This window comes from Malania oleifera, chromosome 4, assembly GCF_029873635.1.
Source record: "Malania oleifera isolate guangnan ecotype guangnan chromosome 4, ASM2987363v1, whole genome shotgun sequence".
In the NCBI taxonomy this organism is placed as follows: domain Eukaryota; kingdom Viridiplantae; phylum Streptophyta; class Magnoliopsida; order Santalales; family Ximeniaceae; genus Malania; species Malania oleifera.
In genome coordinates, this window is record NC_080420.1 from 112,009,764 (window position 1) to 112,028,744 (window position 18,981).

The window sequence follows — 18,981 nt, forward strand, 5'->3', positions numbered from 1 at the left end:
TCAATTGGTAGAGATTAAAAGTGTGTCAAAAGTTGTGAAATTTTAGGAACATCATTAAGATTTGTCATTTTTTTTTATTCCATAGGAATTCCAGCCACCAACGAGCCCTTCGAACCTCATAGTGCAGCGCCAAACCTATGGATCAGCATCCTCCGCCCTCAGGTCTCGCTGATCAGGATAAAATCCGGATACAGACACGACTTCTGTGCATCAATTGGACGTTCGGCCAACTCGACTCTCGGGACATATCTCTATTACCATTCACGATCCCCACTAGTTCACAGAGAACTCTCACCATCCACGATCCCCACTGGCTCACAAAGTAAACTTTCACCATCTACAGTCCCCGTTGGCTCACAGAGTAAACTCACCATCCACAGGTACCGCTGACTCCGTGAGTGTATCTACCTGGAATTGAACCCCCGATGCTCTTTCTTACTTACTAATGTCTTTCCACCACACCATGCCATGTGGGCAAGATTTGTCTATTTTTGCTAAAATTGAAGAAGGTCCTTGTTTTGTCATAAACTTTTGTTATTTATAGTATTTTAATCTTGCGGAAAGCATTTAAAAAAAGAAGAACAAATATGATTTTTTTTTTATTTTTGATTATTAAAAAAATGAGAGAAAATAAAACAAATAATAAATCAATAAATAAAAATTTAATTTTGTACATAATTAGATTTGGTTTTAAAAAAAAAGTTTAAACATGTTAAAATAAAATTTTATTTCAAGCAAAAAATATAATTTAAATTTTTTCTTTCCTTTTCAAATGAACTTCTTCATTCGAACGGAGCCTTAATTTTAAGGGTAAAGAAATGAAGAAAAAAGTGCAATTACACTCCCTAAAATATTTTCATGATTGTAAAAAATTCCTTTATTAACAAAAAATAGTAGTAATGCATATGAAAAATGAATGGTTAACAATTTTTTAGATAAAATTAAGAATAAGGAATATTGTTATTAATAAGTTTTATGGAATGAGTATGGCAAAAATGTTAATAAGGAGGAAAAATGGCAAAAAAATATTTTCAATAAGTAATCAAGAATGTTTATTTGATTTGAAAGACCTTTTCATAGATGCTGTGTTTGAATTGTTTTACTTATTTCAAACATCGAAGCATGTTGTAATAATTTTTAATTTTCTTAGAATTAATTAGACTAAATCAAACATATAATCAAGTCCAATTTGCTAAGTAGGAAAATTTAGAAGTCTTTTATTTTTCCTTTTCTATTTTGACCCTTTATGAAATATGAAAATAGCAAAGAACTCGACACCCAAATGAAACCTAAATTCATAAGAATTAAAATTGAAAAGTGACATATTCATATATTAGATACCAAATAGATAAAAATAAGTTACTATTTAGACTTTGTGACCAGACCGGTTTCAAGCAAAAATTCAGAATATAATTATATTTGAATTCAACATTCAACAACTTTACTAAATACCCATTAGTTTTGTCTATCTTAAATTGTTAGCATTTTAAAATTCAAATTTCGAATATTTCGACATGAAGTGAAATCCCTTGTTTTTCGCTCTTCCTTTTCTTAATTAAAAATATTTCCTAAAATTAAGAAATCCATACTCCATTTGGATCAAGGATTTATTTTAGACGACGAAGAAGATTTTTAAACATTAATTTTTTTTTAATTATATTTCTCTGTATATCATCGAAACAATCGCACCGTAACCCTGTGAACCGACCGCACAACATATGGAAATACACATCAAGAAGCTAAAGAGCCCCCTTTTTATTAATTACAAAAGTGATCACAATTTTTCTCAAAATTAACTAATTAGTTAATTACAAAAGATGATCTCAAATATTCTCCAATAAGATAATAATTAATTGCTCACCCAATTTTGCTCACAATTGAATGAAAATTATACTGGAAACTGAATTCAATGAATTCAGCTACCCTCAATGGCATCCCAAAAACGACAGAGACCAAGAATCAAATTTTCCCCTCAACCGAATAAGCAGCAATCTGCAAACTATATTCATCTGTCACATTTAAAACCACATCCGCGCATTGAAAACTATCTGCATGCAAGGAAAAAACCATAAGCATTTGGATACAAGTAATGGGGTCCTTTTGCTTTGGACCACGTATCGGGAAATATGAAATGCATGGGAATGATTTGTTGCATCCCAGGCAGGAAACTAAGATTGAGCATTTTTCCCATCACAGGAAATGATTCTTTGATAATAAAACTGATGGTTCTAAGCATCAAAGAAGCAAGATCATAAACCTGAAAAAGAAAAATTCTTGATGGACGACTATAGGACAGTCAAAGAAACAGCAGCAGATCGAAGCTTGACGCCATCATCATCCCATTTAGACTGTGGGGCAGTTGCTCCAGCAATATATACCTATGAAACAGATAAGAAGCAATTCAGCCGAGCGTTATTTCCTTTTGGCAAGCAAATTTCTTTCGGTATTTAACAGAAAATGCCAAGACCCAGACAAACTGTGAACTGGTACGAAGTACAAACACTGCCGAAGGTAGAGCATTTTGTTCCTCAAAACTAAATTTAGTGATCCTGAGTATTAATTCAATATTATATCCACACGGCATTTTTTTAGTAGTAAAAAATTTTCCCATGCAATTAATGGCAGTTTTAATTTAATATATATTTTAATCTACTTCACCAAGGAAATCCTGAGTGCCACACATTGAGCATACCCAGAATATATTATACTTCGGGCGACCGTACATGATTTCATTCCACAAGCTAAAAAATTCGAGTTTTTCCCTGTTTTATCCTTTTTTCTTTAATATATTAAATAATACCTTTTTTGTAAAAAAAATTTTCAAAAATAACCCTGACATAATCTCGCTACTTAGAGTAGAGAGATTTAAAATCGCGATTTGCCACGTGTCATTTCCACAAAAAAAATATTATTTTATACCCCCAGGGTGTGATTCAGGTGGTAGTGCGGGTTGCAGAAGTGCCTCTCACGAAATCAGGTGTTCAAACCCTCTTGAATTCGTTTCCGCCCCTGAACTCCTGAATTTACCCTCCCTTTGGAGTTGTGGGGTCAACTTCAAGGGGTGCAGGATTAGTCACGTGCACCGTAAAACGGACACGTGGATACCCGGTGCATAATCCAAATATATATATATATATATATTATTTAATATATATTTTTTAAAATGATAAATTGAGAAATAAATTATTCTGCATAATAAATTCTTCTTGTAATAAATCAAAAAATAAATTCTTTAATATATTTTTTTTAAATGATAAATCGAGAAATAAATTCTTCTACGTAATAAATCGATTTATCATTATTATAATAATAAATGATAAATTTATTACACAGAAGAATTTATTTCCCGATTTATTACGCTGAATAATTTATTACGCAGAATAATTTATTTCCTGATTTATTATTTTTTTAAAAAATATATTAAAAGAATTTATTACATTATAAATTAAAATTTTGAACTTTATTTAAATTACCAATTTTAATTGTACCTGAAATTAATATATATATATATATATATATATATATATTGACACAACAAAAAAAGGTACTTTAATATTTATTCAATATAAAAATTTTATTCAATATCAATATCAATTAAGAAAAATACTTATCATTTTTAAAAAATACATATTAAAAAATTTATTTCTCGATTTATTATTTTTTAAAAAAATATATTAAAAAATATATTTTTTTTGGAATGACACGTGACAAATATCGCTACTCTAAGTAACGAGATTATGTCAGATTATTCCGAAAATTATTTTTTCAAAAAAAATATTATTTAATATATTAAAAAAAAAAAAGGATAAAACGGGTAAAAAAGTCTAAAAAAATTCTGCACGGTAGGAAACATATGTCCAACCAACTAAAATTGGCTTGGTCAAAGCACTAGATAGAAGAACAACTGCTTTTAACACTAAAGGACACGCATAAACATACCCACTGCTCTGGTCATTGGTTCACATTTTGTAGCAGTTGAGCTGCTATCCACAATGACCAGCGCATAGGCAAGGCGTTGACATGCTTTTATCACGTGACCTGTACATGAGTGAGGTGTGCAGAGCACTGCAGCGTAGAGCAGCACAGGGCCGACTTGAGCAGCCCAGCGCAAAGCAGAGTTGCAAACAGTAGCACAACGCAGAGCAGCAGAGCTGCAGAACTGTGCAGAGCAGTACAGCTGCAGGGCAGTGCAGAGCTGCAAAGCTGCGGAGCAGTGCAGGGCAGAACAGCGCAGCACTGCACAGAGCAACCTTTGACTCGTTGCTTTGACAGCGAACATATATCTACATGAGCACTGCCACAGATTTTCACCAATGTCTAATGAAAAACTGCTTTGACTCGCAGCATAGAACAGTGCCACACATTTTCACCTATATATCTACATAAGCATACCCAGAGTATACTCTACTTCAGAGGGCGAGCGTACATAATTTCATTCCACAAACTGAAAAATTCTGCATTATTGGAAACATATGTTCAACCAACTAAATTTGGCTTGGTCAAAGCTCTAGATAGAAGAACAACTACTTTTAACACAAAATGACACACATAAACGTACCTACTGCTTTGGTCATTGGTTCACATTTTGTAGCAGTTGAGCTGCTATCCACAATGACCTGCGCATGGGCAAGGAGCTTAGAATTGACGTGCTTTTATCACGTAACCTGGACATGAGTGAGCTGTGTGGAGCACTGCAGCCTAGAACAGTTTTAGCAACAAGGAGTCTATAGGTGTGTTTGATACACATAAATGAGCACTAACCTAATCCAAAAATTTAAGTCTATTGAGTCTTAAGCTCAACCATGTATATAAGCACACATCATCCTCTCACTTGTAAGTTTCAACTGTTCCCCCTTAAACGAAAGTCATCTTCTCTCTCATGGGACTAATTATCCAACAGTCGCTTAAGTGGGCCTTACCACCACACCTTACGTGTCTCGGATTATATTCCACGTACTTCCGAACCAATCTTACCTCTCATGTCTTGACCCTATTCAGATCCATCATTCAGGCAGCCTAGATGATCCTTATTGGTCTCGGTCACATACTCCCTCATCCAAAGTTATGGACCGTCGACTCCAATACCACTTATTAGCACCAGAGGAGTCCATAGGTGTATTTGATATACATGGATGAACACCAACTTGACCTAAAAGTTTAAGACTATTGAGTCTTTAGCCCAATCATGTATATAAGTACTATCATTCACTTACTTTTTCTAATGTGGGACAAATTTGTAAGTGGAATTCTCAACAAGCCTCATCCAAAGTTATGAACCGTCGACTCCAATACCACTTGTTAGCACCGGAGAAGTCCATAGGTGTGTTTGATATATATGGGTGAACATCAACTTGACCTAAAAGCTTAAGACTACTGAATCTTTAACCCAACCATGTATATAAGCACTCATCATCCACTCACTTTTTTTTTAATATGGGACAAATTTGTAAGTGGAATTCTCAACAAGCAGCATAGAGCCATAGAGCCGACTTGAGCAGCAGAGCTGCAAATGGTAGCACAACACACACAGCAGCAGTGCTGCAGAACTGTTCAGAGAAGCACAGCTACAGGGCAGTGCAGAGCTGCAAAGCTGCGGAGCAGCACAGGGCAGAACAGTGCAGCACAGCACAGAGTAGAGCTGTGCTGAGCATTGTAGAACAAAACATTGAAGGGATGTGCAGAGCAGACCAGCTCCCCACGTGACCTACACATGGGCGAGCTGCTCTTCAATGTGACCTGCTTTTCCATGTGACCTACATGTGGACGAGCTGCACAAGGCAGACCTACTCTTCTAACTCTTCCACATGACCTGCACATAAAGAAGCTGCCTAGAGCGAACTGTTGTGCCTCTGAATTTTATCTTTACTTCCCAACAATTATTATTATTATTATTATTATTAGCGTTTGAAAAACATTTATGAATTTTCTGCCAAATTGGAATTAAACATTAACCTTAAAGGGTGACAATGAAGTAATCACTAAGCTCTTGAGATTAAATGGTGGAATAACGAGGAGTGGAATGACTTATTGGCAAGAAGGCACTAGGAAAAGATTTCAATGACAATCATCCAAAATCCCTAGTGTAAATTTGCAATTATGTTGGTGGACATAATCATAATTATGAGAGCGCCTGGATTAGAGACGAGGCTCCAAAACTAACTTTTCAAAAGCTGTTTCCTGCCTTATAAAGAAAGAAAAAACCTAGAAAGAACTACCAAAGAAAAGGCTGCCACCTCTCTAGTTCGTATAGGTGTATTAGACGATCATTGGCCAATATTTCATTTATCAATCTATTTTCGATTATGAGCATTTTATGTCAAAATGTTCTTGGGATCTTGTAGAATGTGATTGTGTATGATGTGGGCTTTTGTGGAGCCTAATTGTGTTTTAATTTGGATGCCGATCCGACCTTTATTTAATTAGAGATTTCTATCCTAAGGCTTAGTCCGTGGAGCGAAGGCTTGGGCCGTAAGGAGTGAGCTAGTTACTGTGACGGGCAGTAGAAAGGGCAGGAGTAAACCTAAAATAACTTGGCAGAGATCGTGAATAAAGATTTAATAGCCCTGAAATTGTTTGAGGAAATTTCCAAGATCATATGAATTGGTGAAAAATGATTCATGTAGCCGATCTCATCTAGCTATGATTAGAGAATTAACAATATTTGTGTCATATTTTCAATCGTTGATGCCCAAGTGGGGGCTATCTATGGGCATGCTGGGTTACATGAACATAATACAAGATATATGTAGTTCCTTAACAAGATATCTATGCAAGTTGCAGAATTGAGGTGTTATTCCAGTTATTCCATAGTGCTTTCAAGTCAATAAATCTAGCTGTTATGCTTTGATTAAAAGTTCTCAAGTGGTTTATACAATATATTAGAGAATATATTATTAGCAGTGCTTATGAAATATTTATAAGTCCTATGCCCAATTGGAATTGAACATTAACCTAAAGTGATAGTGAAATAATTATTAAGCCTTAGAGATTGAATGTGGAATAAGGATAAACAAAAGGACTTATTGGCAATGAGTTTTCAGGTAAAGGTTTCAATAGCAACTATCCTAAATCCTAGTATTACTTTGCAATTATGTTGGAGGGCATAATTACAATTATAAGAGAAGCAGGAGTCTTAATTGGAACTGAACTAGGAATAAGAATAGTAGTCCTACTCCCATAGCTAGCATATGGAACCCTATAAGATCCCATAACAAGGCTCCATAATTCACCTTCTTTAGAATGGTTTTCGCCTACCTTAGAGAAAGTGAGACTGCCAAAAAACAGGGCCACCCTCTCTCTAGTTCACAATGGAGTGCTAGAAAATTGCTGTCAAAGAGAGATGTGAATCAAAATGGCAGGAAGCTTGGACTACTTTGAGGCAACCCTGAAATTTCTTCATCGGAGAATTGTTGAAAATACAAGATCCAAACCTCAAAGGAATTAAATTTGATTTAATTTTTATTTAAAAAAAAAAAACCATGATATTCTTACATAAAGAGCTTGCTGATAACATACCTTTCCACTATTAACAGCAGCTACAAGTGCAACATGTTGTTCATCTCTACCAAACTCATAGAAGTAATAAGTCCTGAAGCATTGTATCATCATACATTAGAAAAATGTGGTGTGGGGGGACCAACAAATGCTACAAACATACAAGTTTTATTGGTTATTCAAACTGCAATACACACACACACACACACACATAGAGAGAGAGAGAGAGAGAGAGAGAGAGAGAGAGAGCCTGTGCTACCAAGGAAATGCATTTCTACAAAAGAATATTTGTTATTCAGTCAAAGTTCAAACAACAAAAGTTCTAGTATAGCTCACAACGATAGAGAAAAGGGGAAGATTTCACTTTGGGTATTTTTCTTGTTCTCTAGAACAAAAACTCTTTCCTTATACCAACAAAAAGCAAAACAAAGGAGCCATGGACCTGTTTAGTTGTGAAAAACAACTTTTATTTTCCATTTCCAGTCCTCCAATGGATTACAAAAATACCACTTTGTTCTCTAGTTTTTGAACATAATATAGAGGACTAGGAAAACAAAAAAAAGATGTTTTGCAAATTTCCTATACATAATGTTGAAAAATAGGAAACAAGGTGTCATTTTCATCATTCTTTATAAAACTGGTAATGGTTTTCCAACAGACCCTATATCTTTTTGAACTAACGCCAAGACCTTTGCAGCATCATTTAGTAAATAATATTTACCAATATGACTAACTGCATCAACATCAATATTGATATATACCTGAAACCTTCATCTTCCTTAATTTTTATTGCTTGTGCAGCATACAGAGTTACCCCACCTGCAGTGCCAATATTAAAAAAAAAAAAATGAAAATAAGGCAGGAGATAGTTGAATGGATATATGATGCCATTATGGGAACAATATACAAGACCATTGCTAGTGTATACACTATTATACCTCTAAAAAAAACCCAATAAGAAGTATTTTTATTAAAACCACATTAAGCATGCAAAAAGAACTCAAGATGAGAATACCTGGAACAAATATTTTTGCCGCCTCCTTTAAGGAACCTAAATCAGTAATATCTTTGGCCTGCTCAAGGCAGAAAAAATAAGCAAGTTAAGAAGTATAACTACAAATAATTGTATATGGACTATGGTACAAAACAAAACAAGGTATTGTATTCCTTAAGGATATACAACAAGAAACATTGGGATGATCCTACTGACTATTTGTTTGTTTTTGCACTTTTGTTAATTATGGTTGATTTTCTTATAAATCTGCTGAGGGCAAGCTTTTGACTCAATCATAAGGTTTTAAATCCAAACCTGAACGTTAAAGGTTCAAATCTTAGAAACAATCTCTCTATGGGTGGAGGTAAGACTACATATATCTTGCCATCCCGAGACCCCTGATGACGTGGGAGCCTTGTGCACTAGGTGTTACATTTTTGTTTCCCTTTAAATCTGCTGCTTAACAAATAATTGTGAAAATGGAGTATGGTCCTCTCTTCAATCTTATATGAATTATAAATTAAGCTCAATCGTGCTCACACTTAGTAATAATTAATTACTTACTAAGCATTCCAATTTGATGATTATTGTACAAGGAATGCATGTATATGATAATCATAAATCTAATGTGCTATTGCCAGGAGCAATGTGGGATTCTTAATTAATCTTAAGTTCCAGGATGTCAAAGAGAGATTTGGCTTTGTGTGCTTGAACATGAGTCCATAAAGGAAGGCTTGGCCCCTCAACTCTTCATTAGCTAACTCAAGTGTCTACCACGTGTCATGTACCCCTTCTCCTAACCTATTGGTGACCAGCCATCGCAACATTGCACCTTCAAAACTTATTCTCCCTTTGGCCAGAGCATCACATGGTGAGGATGACACCACATCCTCTATCACAATAAATACCCCCTTCTCTCATTTCAATTTTTTTTTTTTGGGGGGGGGGGGGAGTGGTGCGGGGGAGTGTTGCCATCATACTCACATGGAACTTTGTCTCTTTAAGGGCCAGAGCTTCTCTAGAATCTCTGCACCCTCACATCCACATAACATTCCTTCACCTTCCACCTAACACCTGAGCTTCCAAAGGATTGCCCAGTTCTCTTCTCTTGACCCTCTCTATTTCCATTACTAGTGTGCATCACAATCTCTCTCCAAATCCGAGATCCACCTGTACAAACATCAAAGCCAGTTCCAACAGCCAATTGCTAGATTAACCAAAGCAGACAAGTGCGTGATATATGGTTTGGCAGTTCAACTACCATGTTAGTGGGTTTGACAATGATTTCATGCAGAAATCATAAATAAATTATTTTATAGTTCTAAAATTTAGAACTAAAACATAATGGCCTAATGACAGGTTTGTTTGGCCAATTTAAGAAAAAAGTAAATTAAGACAGAAATGGTCCATGATCGCATAAATTGGCGGACCCCACTTAGTGGGACTAAGGCTTGGTTTTGTTGTTGTTGTTGTTAAGACAGGACAGAATAGGACAAAATGTATAGGGGAAAAAAAAAACATGTTTCTTTTACTTTCCCATATCTGCTTGCACATTTTACGTTTATCCATCAATAACAGTAGACAATTGGACTATGAAAAACCTTGCAGCTAGAATTTTTCAGTACTTTCCACCCTTTTAATTTTCAAGCAAAGAAAAACAAGATGATGATAATTTCAAAATAATTAAAAATAGTCCCAAATTCTCGCACTTTGCAAGGCATCACAAGTGATGAAGTCCATTATTATTTGAGACTGGCTCTATTTGTCCATTATCGTGAGGCGTGGTCATGTAAAAGTACTCATGCCACTAAATTTATATGGTAGACAAATGCAATGACTGCTTATGTCACTATACAAACCTCTAAGAAGGTAATCTTGAGCTGACTTGATGGGCGAATAACAACATTCAAAACTTCAGATCTGCTCAGTTAATAAAAAAACTAAATGATCAAATACAGTTGCACAACAATGACTTGGGTGCAAATGAATCCAGTCAAGGAAAAGTTACGTGTTTTACCAATCTCAAAAAATAGTTATAAGACTCAACATTCATTTGGTCATACAAATGCTTCATTTTGACACATTATAAAATACAGCACACAAACCAACATAAAAAATATCAAAACAGCAAACAAAGATAAATGAGGAGCACCAACTTTACATAAATTTAGCATGCATATTCTATTTTAAAAGAACAAAAATTTAGACTACTGAAAAATGGAAAGAATAATAATGAAGTATCCAACTAAGGGAAAACTTAATAAGATTAAATACCCATCAGGAGATGCAAATCGTGCTGCAAAAGTCTTGGGCTTTGCCTTATCTCCATAAAGAGACAAACCAGCCTTGTAGTCCTAGTAACATCAAACAACAGAAGTCATTGGTCAACAAATATAGCATTGTGGTAACAGAATCTAGTAATACCCTCGAACATCACACTAACTCAAAAAGCATTAGGGAGCTCTTAGAACACTCACTGTTGAAGCACATTACATCTTTTATGATTCGACAGTGAGTGCTTTTAGACCTGATGCCTCTTGCAAATACCAGCATACAACACTCCCCTCCCCCCCATCCCCAATAACAAATTTGATTTAAAAAAGGAGGGGGCAAAACTCAACAGCTACAGCATTCACCCCCACAAAAAAAGAGATTTAAATTCCAAAGCTTTGACTTAAAAAAATATTGTGAAACTCAAAATTGGATGTCTTAGATGACAATTCATTCAGTTTCTCCCACTCTCTACAAATAGGCAGACGCAGCACTGCCATAACTGGGCATAAAAAAGAAAAATAAAATCCTGAACTATAGTTATGCTTCAAAAACGTCAAACAGGACAATCCCAACAACAAATGACTGACAATTTTTCCAACAGATTTTATTGAAATTACATACTTCTGGCTCCATAATGTCCTCAAACTGAGGCGGGACACGAATAGAGAAACCGTCGCCAAAGAACTGAAACCACGACTTGGTGCTCGCGATGGCCGAAAGGATTGGTTTTGATTTTGAAGGCAAAGGCTCTGAAGAAGCTACAGCAGAAGGGCACAAAGGGATCAGATAAACGACACAGATTGAAACAGTTTTGAAGATGAACACCCTTTTGGTCTTGAAGCAGTTGAAGAGAGTGGGAGGTTTGAGAGTGGGGAGAGGAAATGATTTGCCGGAGCTATTAGTGTTTGGGTGTGGCGCTGGCGAGAGGGAGAGAAGAAAGGCCATGAGATGGTGAGGATGACACCCATGATTTTTATGGCTCGGACAGCCACCAAAAAGAGCATTTTAGCTGTTGTGAATAGACAAACAAGCCCCTACATGATTTCAACGTTATCCCCATTAGGATTTATCCAACCAATCTGAAAATGTAAAAAACCCAAACCACCCAAAAATCTGAGCTCAACAGAAATTCAAAAAGAAAAAAGTGGAAAATAAAAATGACAAAATAAACACCTGCGTTCTCTCATATCCCCCAGTTTCTGCATCCGCATTGGCTTCTCTCCATGGAAACCATTCTTTCTCCTCACTCTTTCTCTCCTCTGTTCAACCCAAAATCTTCCTCTTCAAAGACCCTCTCGTCTTCTTCTTCACAACCCAGATCAAGTTCTCTCCTCCTCACCAAACCCATCACTTGCAGCCTCAAACAAGCAGCTTTCCAATCCGTAAAACCATCTTTTCCAATACCCAAAAGCTGGTTTTCTCATGTTCACCATGGATTGGCAGCTGTAGTTCTCTCTCTGACGCTAAATTTTTTCCCAGTTTTGCCAAGTGATTCTGCATTAGCATCTGAATTTGATATCCTATATGAGGGGCCGACGAAAGAATCGTATGTCGTGGACGACGCTGGCGTACTTAGCCGGGTGACGAAATCCGACTTGAAGCAGTTGCTGTCAGATTTGGAGTCAAGAAAAAATCTCCACATCAATTTCATCACTGTTCGAAAGCTTACTGTAAGTACTTTAAAGAAACTATGATTTTAGCTATACCAACGCGTACCCTTTTGATAATGTGAACAGTTGAGTGCCCTTATTGATCCGAATTCTGAAATTTTGTTGAAGTACAAATGGTGAGATCTGAGAATATTGGTTGTTTTGTGAACTTTATTCCATAATATATGAGACTTGGCTTGGGAATTTTAGATTAGAAATGAGAATTTCAAGAATTGAGTTCTTGGGGCCTCAATCTCGGAATTTGGTAGCCCACAAATGATCTCTTGTTTCAGAGCAAAGCAGATGCTTTTGAGTATGCAGACCAAGTTTTGGAGCGTTGGTATCCCACTGTTGAGGAAGGCAACAACAAGGGTATTGTAGTGCTTGTTACAAGTCAGAAAGAAGGAGCTATCACTGGAGGTCCTGGCTTTATCCAAGCTGTTGGAGAGGGTGTCCTGGACTCCACTGTGTCTGAGAACCTTCCTGGTAACCTTGGCTTTCTTTTCCCTCTTGCAAGTTTTGATTACTTTAGTTTTCTAATTGGCCAATAACACGTTGAAGCAGCCTCTTCTTTTGTTGTGTTTTCTGAAGTAGGTCAATTGTTGTCTTTCCTTAAATGGAATTATTTGAACACCAACTGATCCAAAAGTTTAAGCTTATTGGGTTTTGGGTCCAACATGTATATAAGCACCCATCATCCACTCTAATTGTCCAATGCGGGACAAGCTCACAAGTAGGATTCTCAACAATTACGAGGATTTGCATGAGATAGAGAGAACAAAATTGTTTGAATAAACTTGCTTCTTCATTGACATTTCATTTTGGGAGCAGAATGGAAGTTTAATTTCATTGCAATTCTCCAGCAGTTTTTCAGATGGAAAATATGTGTACATGTGTAATATATATAACAGCAAATATCGAATGTTGGTACACTAATGTAATAGTTAAATTTTTATTCCATGACGAAACTCAGTACAAATTCACTTCACTTTTTTCCCTTGATGAATGGTAGAAAATTACTTTAGGATATTGTGGTTTTGATAAGTTTAACAATTATCATATTTAAAATTGCAGTTTTGGCTACAGACGAGAAGTACAATGAAGCAATTTTTAGCAGTGCCAAGCGGCTGGTTGCTGCCATTGATGGTCTTCCAGATCCTGGTGGACCTAAGTTCCAGGACAGCAAAAGGGAATCCAACTTTAAAACCAAGGAAGAGACGGACGAGAAACGAGGACAATTTACTCTAGTAGTTGGAGGTTTGTTAGTGATTGCCTTTGTTGTTCCTATGGCACAATACTATGCTTATGTCTCCAAGAAATAGGCCGTATTTGCATTGCTAAAAATTTGAGTTCCAAATTCTCTTGGTTTTCGGAATACTATGTATTAGATGCAGTTGTACAAATGACAATGTTCAACAATTAGTTGACAAGGAACTTGATATCAGAAGGGATAAATGGGATTTTTTGGTTATACTAACTAAAAATAAAATCATGTTGCTTTTGTGCCTTTCTCCTTCTCATCTTGGGTCCAAATAATCCTTCTCTTGGTTTTCGAAATACTATGTATTAGATGTAGTTGTACAAATGATAATGTTCAACAATTAGTTGACAAGGAACTTGATATCAGAAGGGATAAAAGGGATTTTTTGGTTATACTAACTAAAAATAAAATCATGTTGCTTTTGTGCCTCTCTCCTTTTCATTTTGGGTGCAAAGTAAAAAAAATAAAAATAAAAAATAATCATTAAATGTGTAGGGCTACACTAACTGTATAGGCAACCACCTCTTACAAATGCCCGAAACCTACATTCCAACTAATATTTCTCTCAATATAAACAATGCAGCTACTTCAGCTATAATAAATCCATGGGTCCTAGGGTCCCATACGGTGTTATTTCAGAAACATAGAAACCCTTGCATTCAGAAAACGAGAATGTCTATCCTCACACTGAACAAACAAGACGCACACTCTCAATGCTAGTCTAATTCTGAAAGCAGGCTGCTCGAGGAAACTGCCATGTCCAAACCCTTCTGCATCCATGATGCAGCTGAAATCTTGAAACTGATTCTATAGCATCATGGAATAAGCTCAATGCTAATTGTATGGAAACAATCCAAACAATTTCAAATTTTTTGAACATAATGGGATGAAACTGCATAAGCTGGACACCCAGTTTCCTATTGTATGGTGAATTAAACAGTCAATAGTACCCAATTTTCATGCCCATGATGAGTTTATTTGGCAATCTACAAATAAAACTAGGAAACATCAACTATGGAATGAAAAACTATGCAAGTGTACTAAACCAAAGTTGTTTGTTTCTAGGAACATTTGAGCATTCCTGGGAATGTGAGTTGGGAAGCATGGTGGATGCCCATGCTTGGTTCACTACAGGAATCCTGCATAGTGGGCATTAGAGAATTTCCAGAATCTATCACGCCTACAAAATATTCCCATCTTTTTTTGCTTGGGTTAACCCAGATTCCCTTGGAAAGGGCATCCTATTTCTAGGAATAGAATTCCTAGACATGTGATTCCCCGACCCAGATGCCTAGCAAATGTTTTCCAAGGACTGAACAGGTATGCAGCATCTATAGTGCATTAGAATAGATTTACAGTGAAAAAATTTGTGTAAAATGTTAACGTCCTAAAGATTCTTCATATTTTGGGTTTCCTAGACCAAATGGTTCTTCAACATGGTTCCATATCTATTATGGACTCATAGTCTAGTGTCCAGAGACTAAGCACGATGATGTAGTATGTTAAGATCTGTGAGGGAATCTAAAACTACTGTTACAGCTTTGATAAACAGCTTAAAATTTTAGCTCATATTGTTATTTAACAGCAACAGAATATGAAGTCCTGCAATGCCAATCGATAGTATTCAATAAAAACTGGAAACTGTACTAATAAACTCTGAATTTTGGAGACTAATATTGTGCTTCAAAGCATAGATTTCAGGCTTCATATTTGAATTTGTGGATTTAAATGAAACTCGGTATAATTTTGTATTGTATTTTATTCAAATCCACACAAATCCAAATCTAAGGTCCAAATCCCAAGCTCCTGAACATGGGGTAAAAGGATTTTAAACTTTCACCTATATAGTTTCATAATTTTTTTATTACTAATGAAGGCAGAAGAGGGCAATTACACAACAGATGAAATATTGCAGAATTTTGGTTTGTGTCCAAATTAAGGGCATGACTTTCAAGCTGAGATGGAAACTGGGCAGTCCATATTGCATTGGCCCTAATAATTCCAGCATATCCATGAACTTCTGACTGGTTCATCTTCAAGTGTATAAGTAATTACCAACTGAAGCCCTTTGATAGCTGTTAAGGGAACATATTAAAAATAACTGACGATTTTTCTTCGGACTCAAGCTGCACAGTATACCACACTTTCTGAACATAATTTCCATGAGTGGCTTAGAAATATCATCAGGCATCAATAAATCATCAAAAGGAATCGAAAAAAAAAAACAAGAATATTTGGTTCCTTAGAACTTGAGGTTGAGAAGGAAAGGCATCTTGTCCAAGAAAGGAGGATCCGAATATTTTCCAGTGAGTATCTGTGATGAGACATGCTGATTTGCAGCCTCTGTGTAATGGATTCCATCCCAATTCACATATTCAGTACTATCACTGCAACCATTGGCTGTGACTGAGCTCCCATTTAGAACTTTTGTTTGCCCACAGGCAATCCGACTATCATAATTCAACGGTGGACCACCATATCCACAGCATGCCATTATGGGTTGTTCAAATCCTGCAAAGGTTCAAGAACAATCAAACTTCTTTTGCTATTCCCTCTGGATTGATACACAAGATGGAACTTCAATTTAAAAGGTGTTGATTAAAACAATAGCAAATACTTACCATAACGAGAGTAATTTGCTATCAAGTTTGACTTTATTGTAAATACATCAACATATGCGACACTGGCATCTGGAGATTGGCCCTGGAATTTTTTGCAGAGCGCATGAAGCTGCAGATTGAAAAGTTTTACAGCTTGGTTGTGCCCAATGAGACATCCTAGCTCATCAAGCTTCGACGGATCAGTCCCAAATTTGGCAACATTCTGAGCCAAGCATCCTAGAGGTCCCGTGTTTTGTATCCAAAAGTTTCTTGCACCTAGATCATATAATTCCTAAAAAAGAAAAGAAAAAAAAAAAAACAGAAAGAATTACTTAATTTAATATAGCATATCTAAGTTTTAAATCATAGAACTGCGTCAGAAAAAAAGAAAAAAGATTCTTAAAACTACAAGCTGAAAAATTTAAATGAAATTACTAATCATCTATTGAACCCAACCTTGATTCCAGTTTCGAATTGTAACAAAATTGTTGGAATTGAAGCAAGTATTTGATCCAGTGTTTGGGAGTAAAATGCACCGGCGAGATCATTCTGACCTATATCAAACATGTAAAGCCCTTTCTTGAAGTAATCTTCACGGGGAAGATACTTATCAAATTTCTTGCCTGCAACAAAATTTAGAAGACATCTGAGAACCTGTTATCATTCATGAAAATTATACTTTTGTCCTGACATGTTCAGATGTTCTTGTTAATTATTCAAAGGGGAAATCTGGGGCAGTAGTGATTGAGAATTTTGTTGATCCAAGTACATACTTGTAGCCAGCAGGTCAAGGACCCGAGTTTTGAATCTGTAAAACTGAGCCACCTGGATGCCAAATGAGAATGGGCTTACAGAAGCTGCAGTTGCAGGACGTATGGTAGACCCTGCAGCAGCAAAATTGCATCCTTTTCTGAAAGTTGGTGCACCAACTGCTTCCAAATATGAATTTAGAAATGGCAGGTCCATTTCATCCACTGCAACAACATACCAAACAGATCAATCCAAGAACAGAATTAAGAGGGATAATGCGCATATATATTTGCAAACGAATAGAACCCTGTCCCTTAAGAACGAAAAATTGGCTCATCTGAAGAGATGTAAAAAAACCCAGTTTATTTTTCTGAAGAGAACAGGGGAAACAGGGGGAAGTAAAAGCCTAAGAAGAAAAGAGTCGTATTGATAATTTGTCATGCATAGTAAATATGTCTAGAGCTAAAAACAATGCATTGATGAAAAACTTCAAGAGAGCATAGGGAACTTACTGAGGAAGTCTATGATGAGCCGCCCATCACAGAACCTCCCAGATGGTTTTTTGAAGTAAATATCTCCATTGGGGGGCTCAAGGCGCTCGCCGAGCCCCGCGACAAGGCCGCCAGTGTCGGAATTTGAATCGCCGAAGTTGAACACCGCTGGAAAATTGAAATCGACAGAGTTGACAGAAGAGAAGAAGATGGAAAATAAGGTGAGAATTTGCAGAATAAAGGTCATGGGAGCCATGGATGGTGGCAGAGGCAGCAGGGGGGCTGCAGTTCTCGCCTTATATGGAGACACTACCAACCACCCAGAGGCCACGAGCACTTTGAGAGGTTAATTTGGTCTCACGAGCCCTTTAAAGTTTGCTTTGAGTTGTGGAAATCCAAAACAGAAGTTTGGCAACTGCGATTTTCCATCTTGTACATTTTTTTCCCATTGTTACCGTTATATCCTCTCAGTCATTCGAATGACCAATTTGCCCTTACCACATATGGTCCTTCTTCACCTTTTTTTTTTTTAAGGGAAAAAAGATTGGCAATGCCCAAGTCCTCATATATGGTTGTTTGAATCATAATTTCTTGACTATAAATTAATAAATAATGTTAAAAGTAGCATATTCAACATATGGTAATGGGAAAAAACATATAAGATGTACTTTTTGAGACATTCTGCTGAAAAATTACCAAATGTAGGAAAATTAAATTCAACTTCAGCTTCGATCCCGATATAATTTTGATTCATTGAATACTTCCAAAATTAAAGACAGAAAATTATACAAGGTATTTAAAATTGGATTTATTAAATGACAAAGTCATAATTCTCTCGATTTGAACCTAATTAGAATGGTGATTTGGAATCTCTTATCAATTTGGTGTTATAAATTGCGGGGCACAAATATTAGTGTTACAAATTATAGATGCATCCAAAGTTAGATGGTCCTACTTGTCTGTCAAGTTGGATCTATTTTATGCTGATTGGATTAGGAACTCTTTAGTTACAAGATGTCATAATAGTTTTTTTCTTTTTTTTTTACATATAAACTTTAGCCACCAACAAGCCTCCGGATCCCCTAGTGCCATAATAACCATGTTCACATCATAACCATCACAGCCCATTAATACAAAATCTTATAATGTGCATCACAATTTCTTGACTACAAATTAATAAATAATGCTAAAAGCAGTAATAAAAAAATAAATAAGGCATATTAGTTTACAAAGCCCATTTTCTAAAATAAAATAAAATGAAATAAAACTTAAAAAGAATTATAAGGTGTGCATTTTTTAGTAGCAATTCTATAGCAGCGGCAAAATTTGAAAATCAATTGTGTTGAAAATTTGCCAAGCGGAGCACGATTCTATGGTTGAGATATGAAATTAAATTGAAATCAGAATGAAATTATGAGCTGAGCATATAATCAATTTCAGCTTCGATCACCAACATGAATTTTGAATC

The 18,981-nt window shown here is 36.0% G+C and overlaps 3 protein-coding genes across 4 annotated transcripts; 1 reads left to right on the forward strand and 2 right to left on the reverse strand.

Moving 5' to 3' along the window:
* Positions 1-1,740: 1,740 nt before the first annotated feature.
* Positions 1,741-11,934, reverse strand: LOC131153213 (uncharacterized). 2 transcript variants are annotated; one of them, XM_058105368.1, is made up of 8 exons: positions 11,384-11,934; positions 10,763-10,842; positions 10,348-10,408; positions 8,510-8,567; positions 8,256-8,313; positions 7,516-7,588; positions 2,258-2,378; positions 1,741-2,044 (listed from the first exon to the last, which is right to left on the reverse strand). In XM_058105368.1, exons 1-7 carry the CDS (start codon positions 11,705-11,707, stop codon positions 2,286-2,288), a joined length of 747 nt encoding a protein of 248 aa, XP_057961351.1. In that variant the 5' UTR covers positions 11,708-11,934; the 3' UTR covers positions 1,741-2,044; positions 2,258-2,285. The 2 variants fall into 2 exon arrangements, with proteins under 2 accessions (XP_057961351.1, XP_057961349.1); XM_058105366.1 differs by having other exon boundaries at positions 1,741-2,048.
* On the forward strand, positions 11,844-13,918 carry LOC131153212 (UPF0603 protein At1g54780, chloroplastic). Its single transcript, XM_058105365.1, has 3 exons — positions 11,844-12,432; positions 12,705-12,897; positions 13,486-13,918. Exons 1-3 carry the CDS (start codon positions 11,986-11,988, stop codon positions 13,731-13,733), a joined length of 888 nt encoding a protein of 295 aa, XP_057961348.1. The 5' UTR covers positions 11,844-11,985; the 3' UTR covers positions 13,734-13,918.
* Positions 13,919-15,387: 1,469 nt separating this feature from the next.
* On the reverse strand, positions 15,388-17,945 carry LOC131153211 (GDSL esterase/lipase At1g54790). Its single transcript, XM_058105364.1, has 5 exons — positions 17,535-17,945; positions 17,046-17,246; positions 16,729-16,895; positions 16,294-16,564; positions 15,388-16,183 (listed from the first exon to the last, which is right to left on the reverse strand). The coding sequence occupies exons 1-5, from the start codon at positions 17,767-17,769 to the stop codon at positions 15,915-15,917; spliced, it is 1,143 nt and encodes a 380-aa protein (XP_057961347.1). The 5' UTR covers positions 17,770-17,945; the 3' UTR covers positions 15,388-15,914.
* Between the last annotated feature and the right edge of the window lie 1,036 nt (positions 17,946-18,981).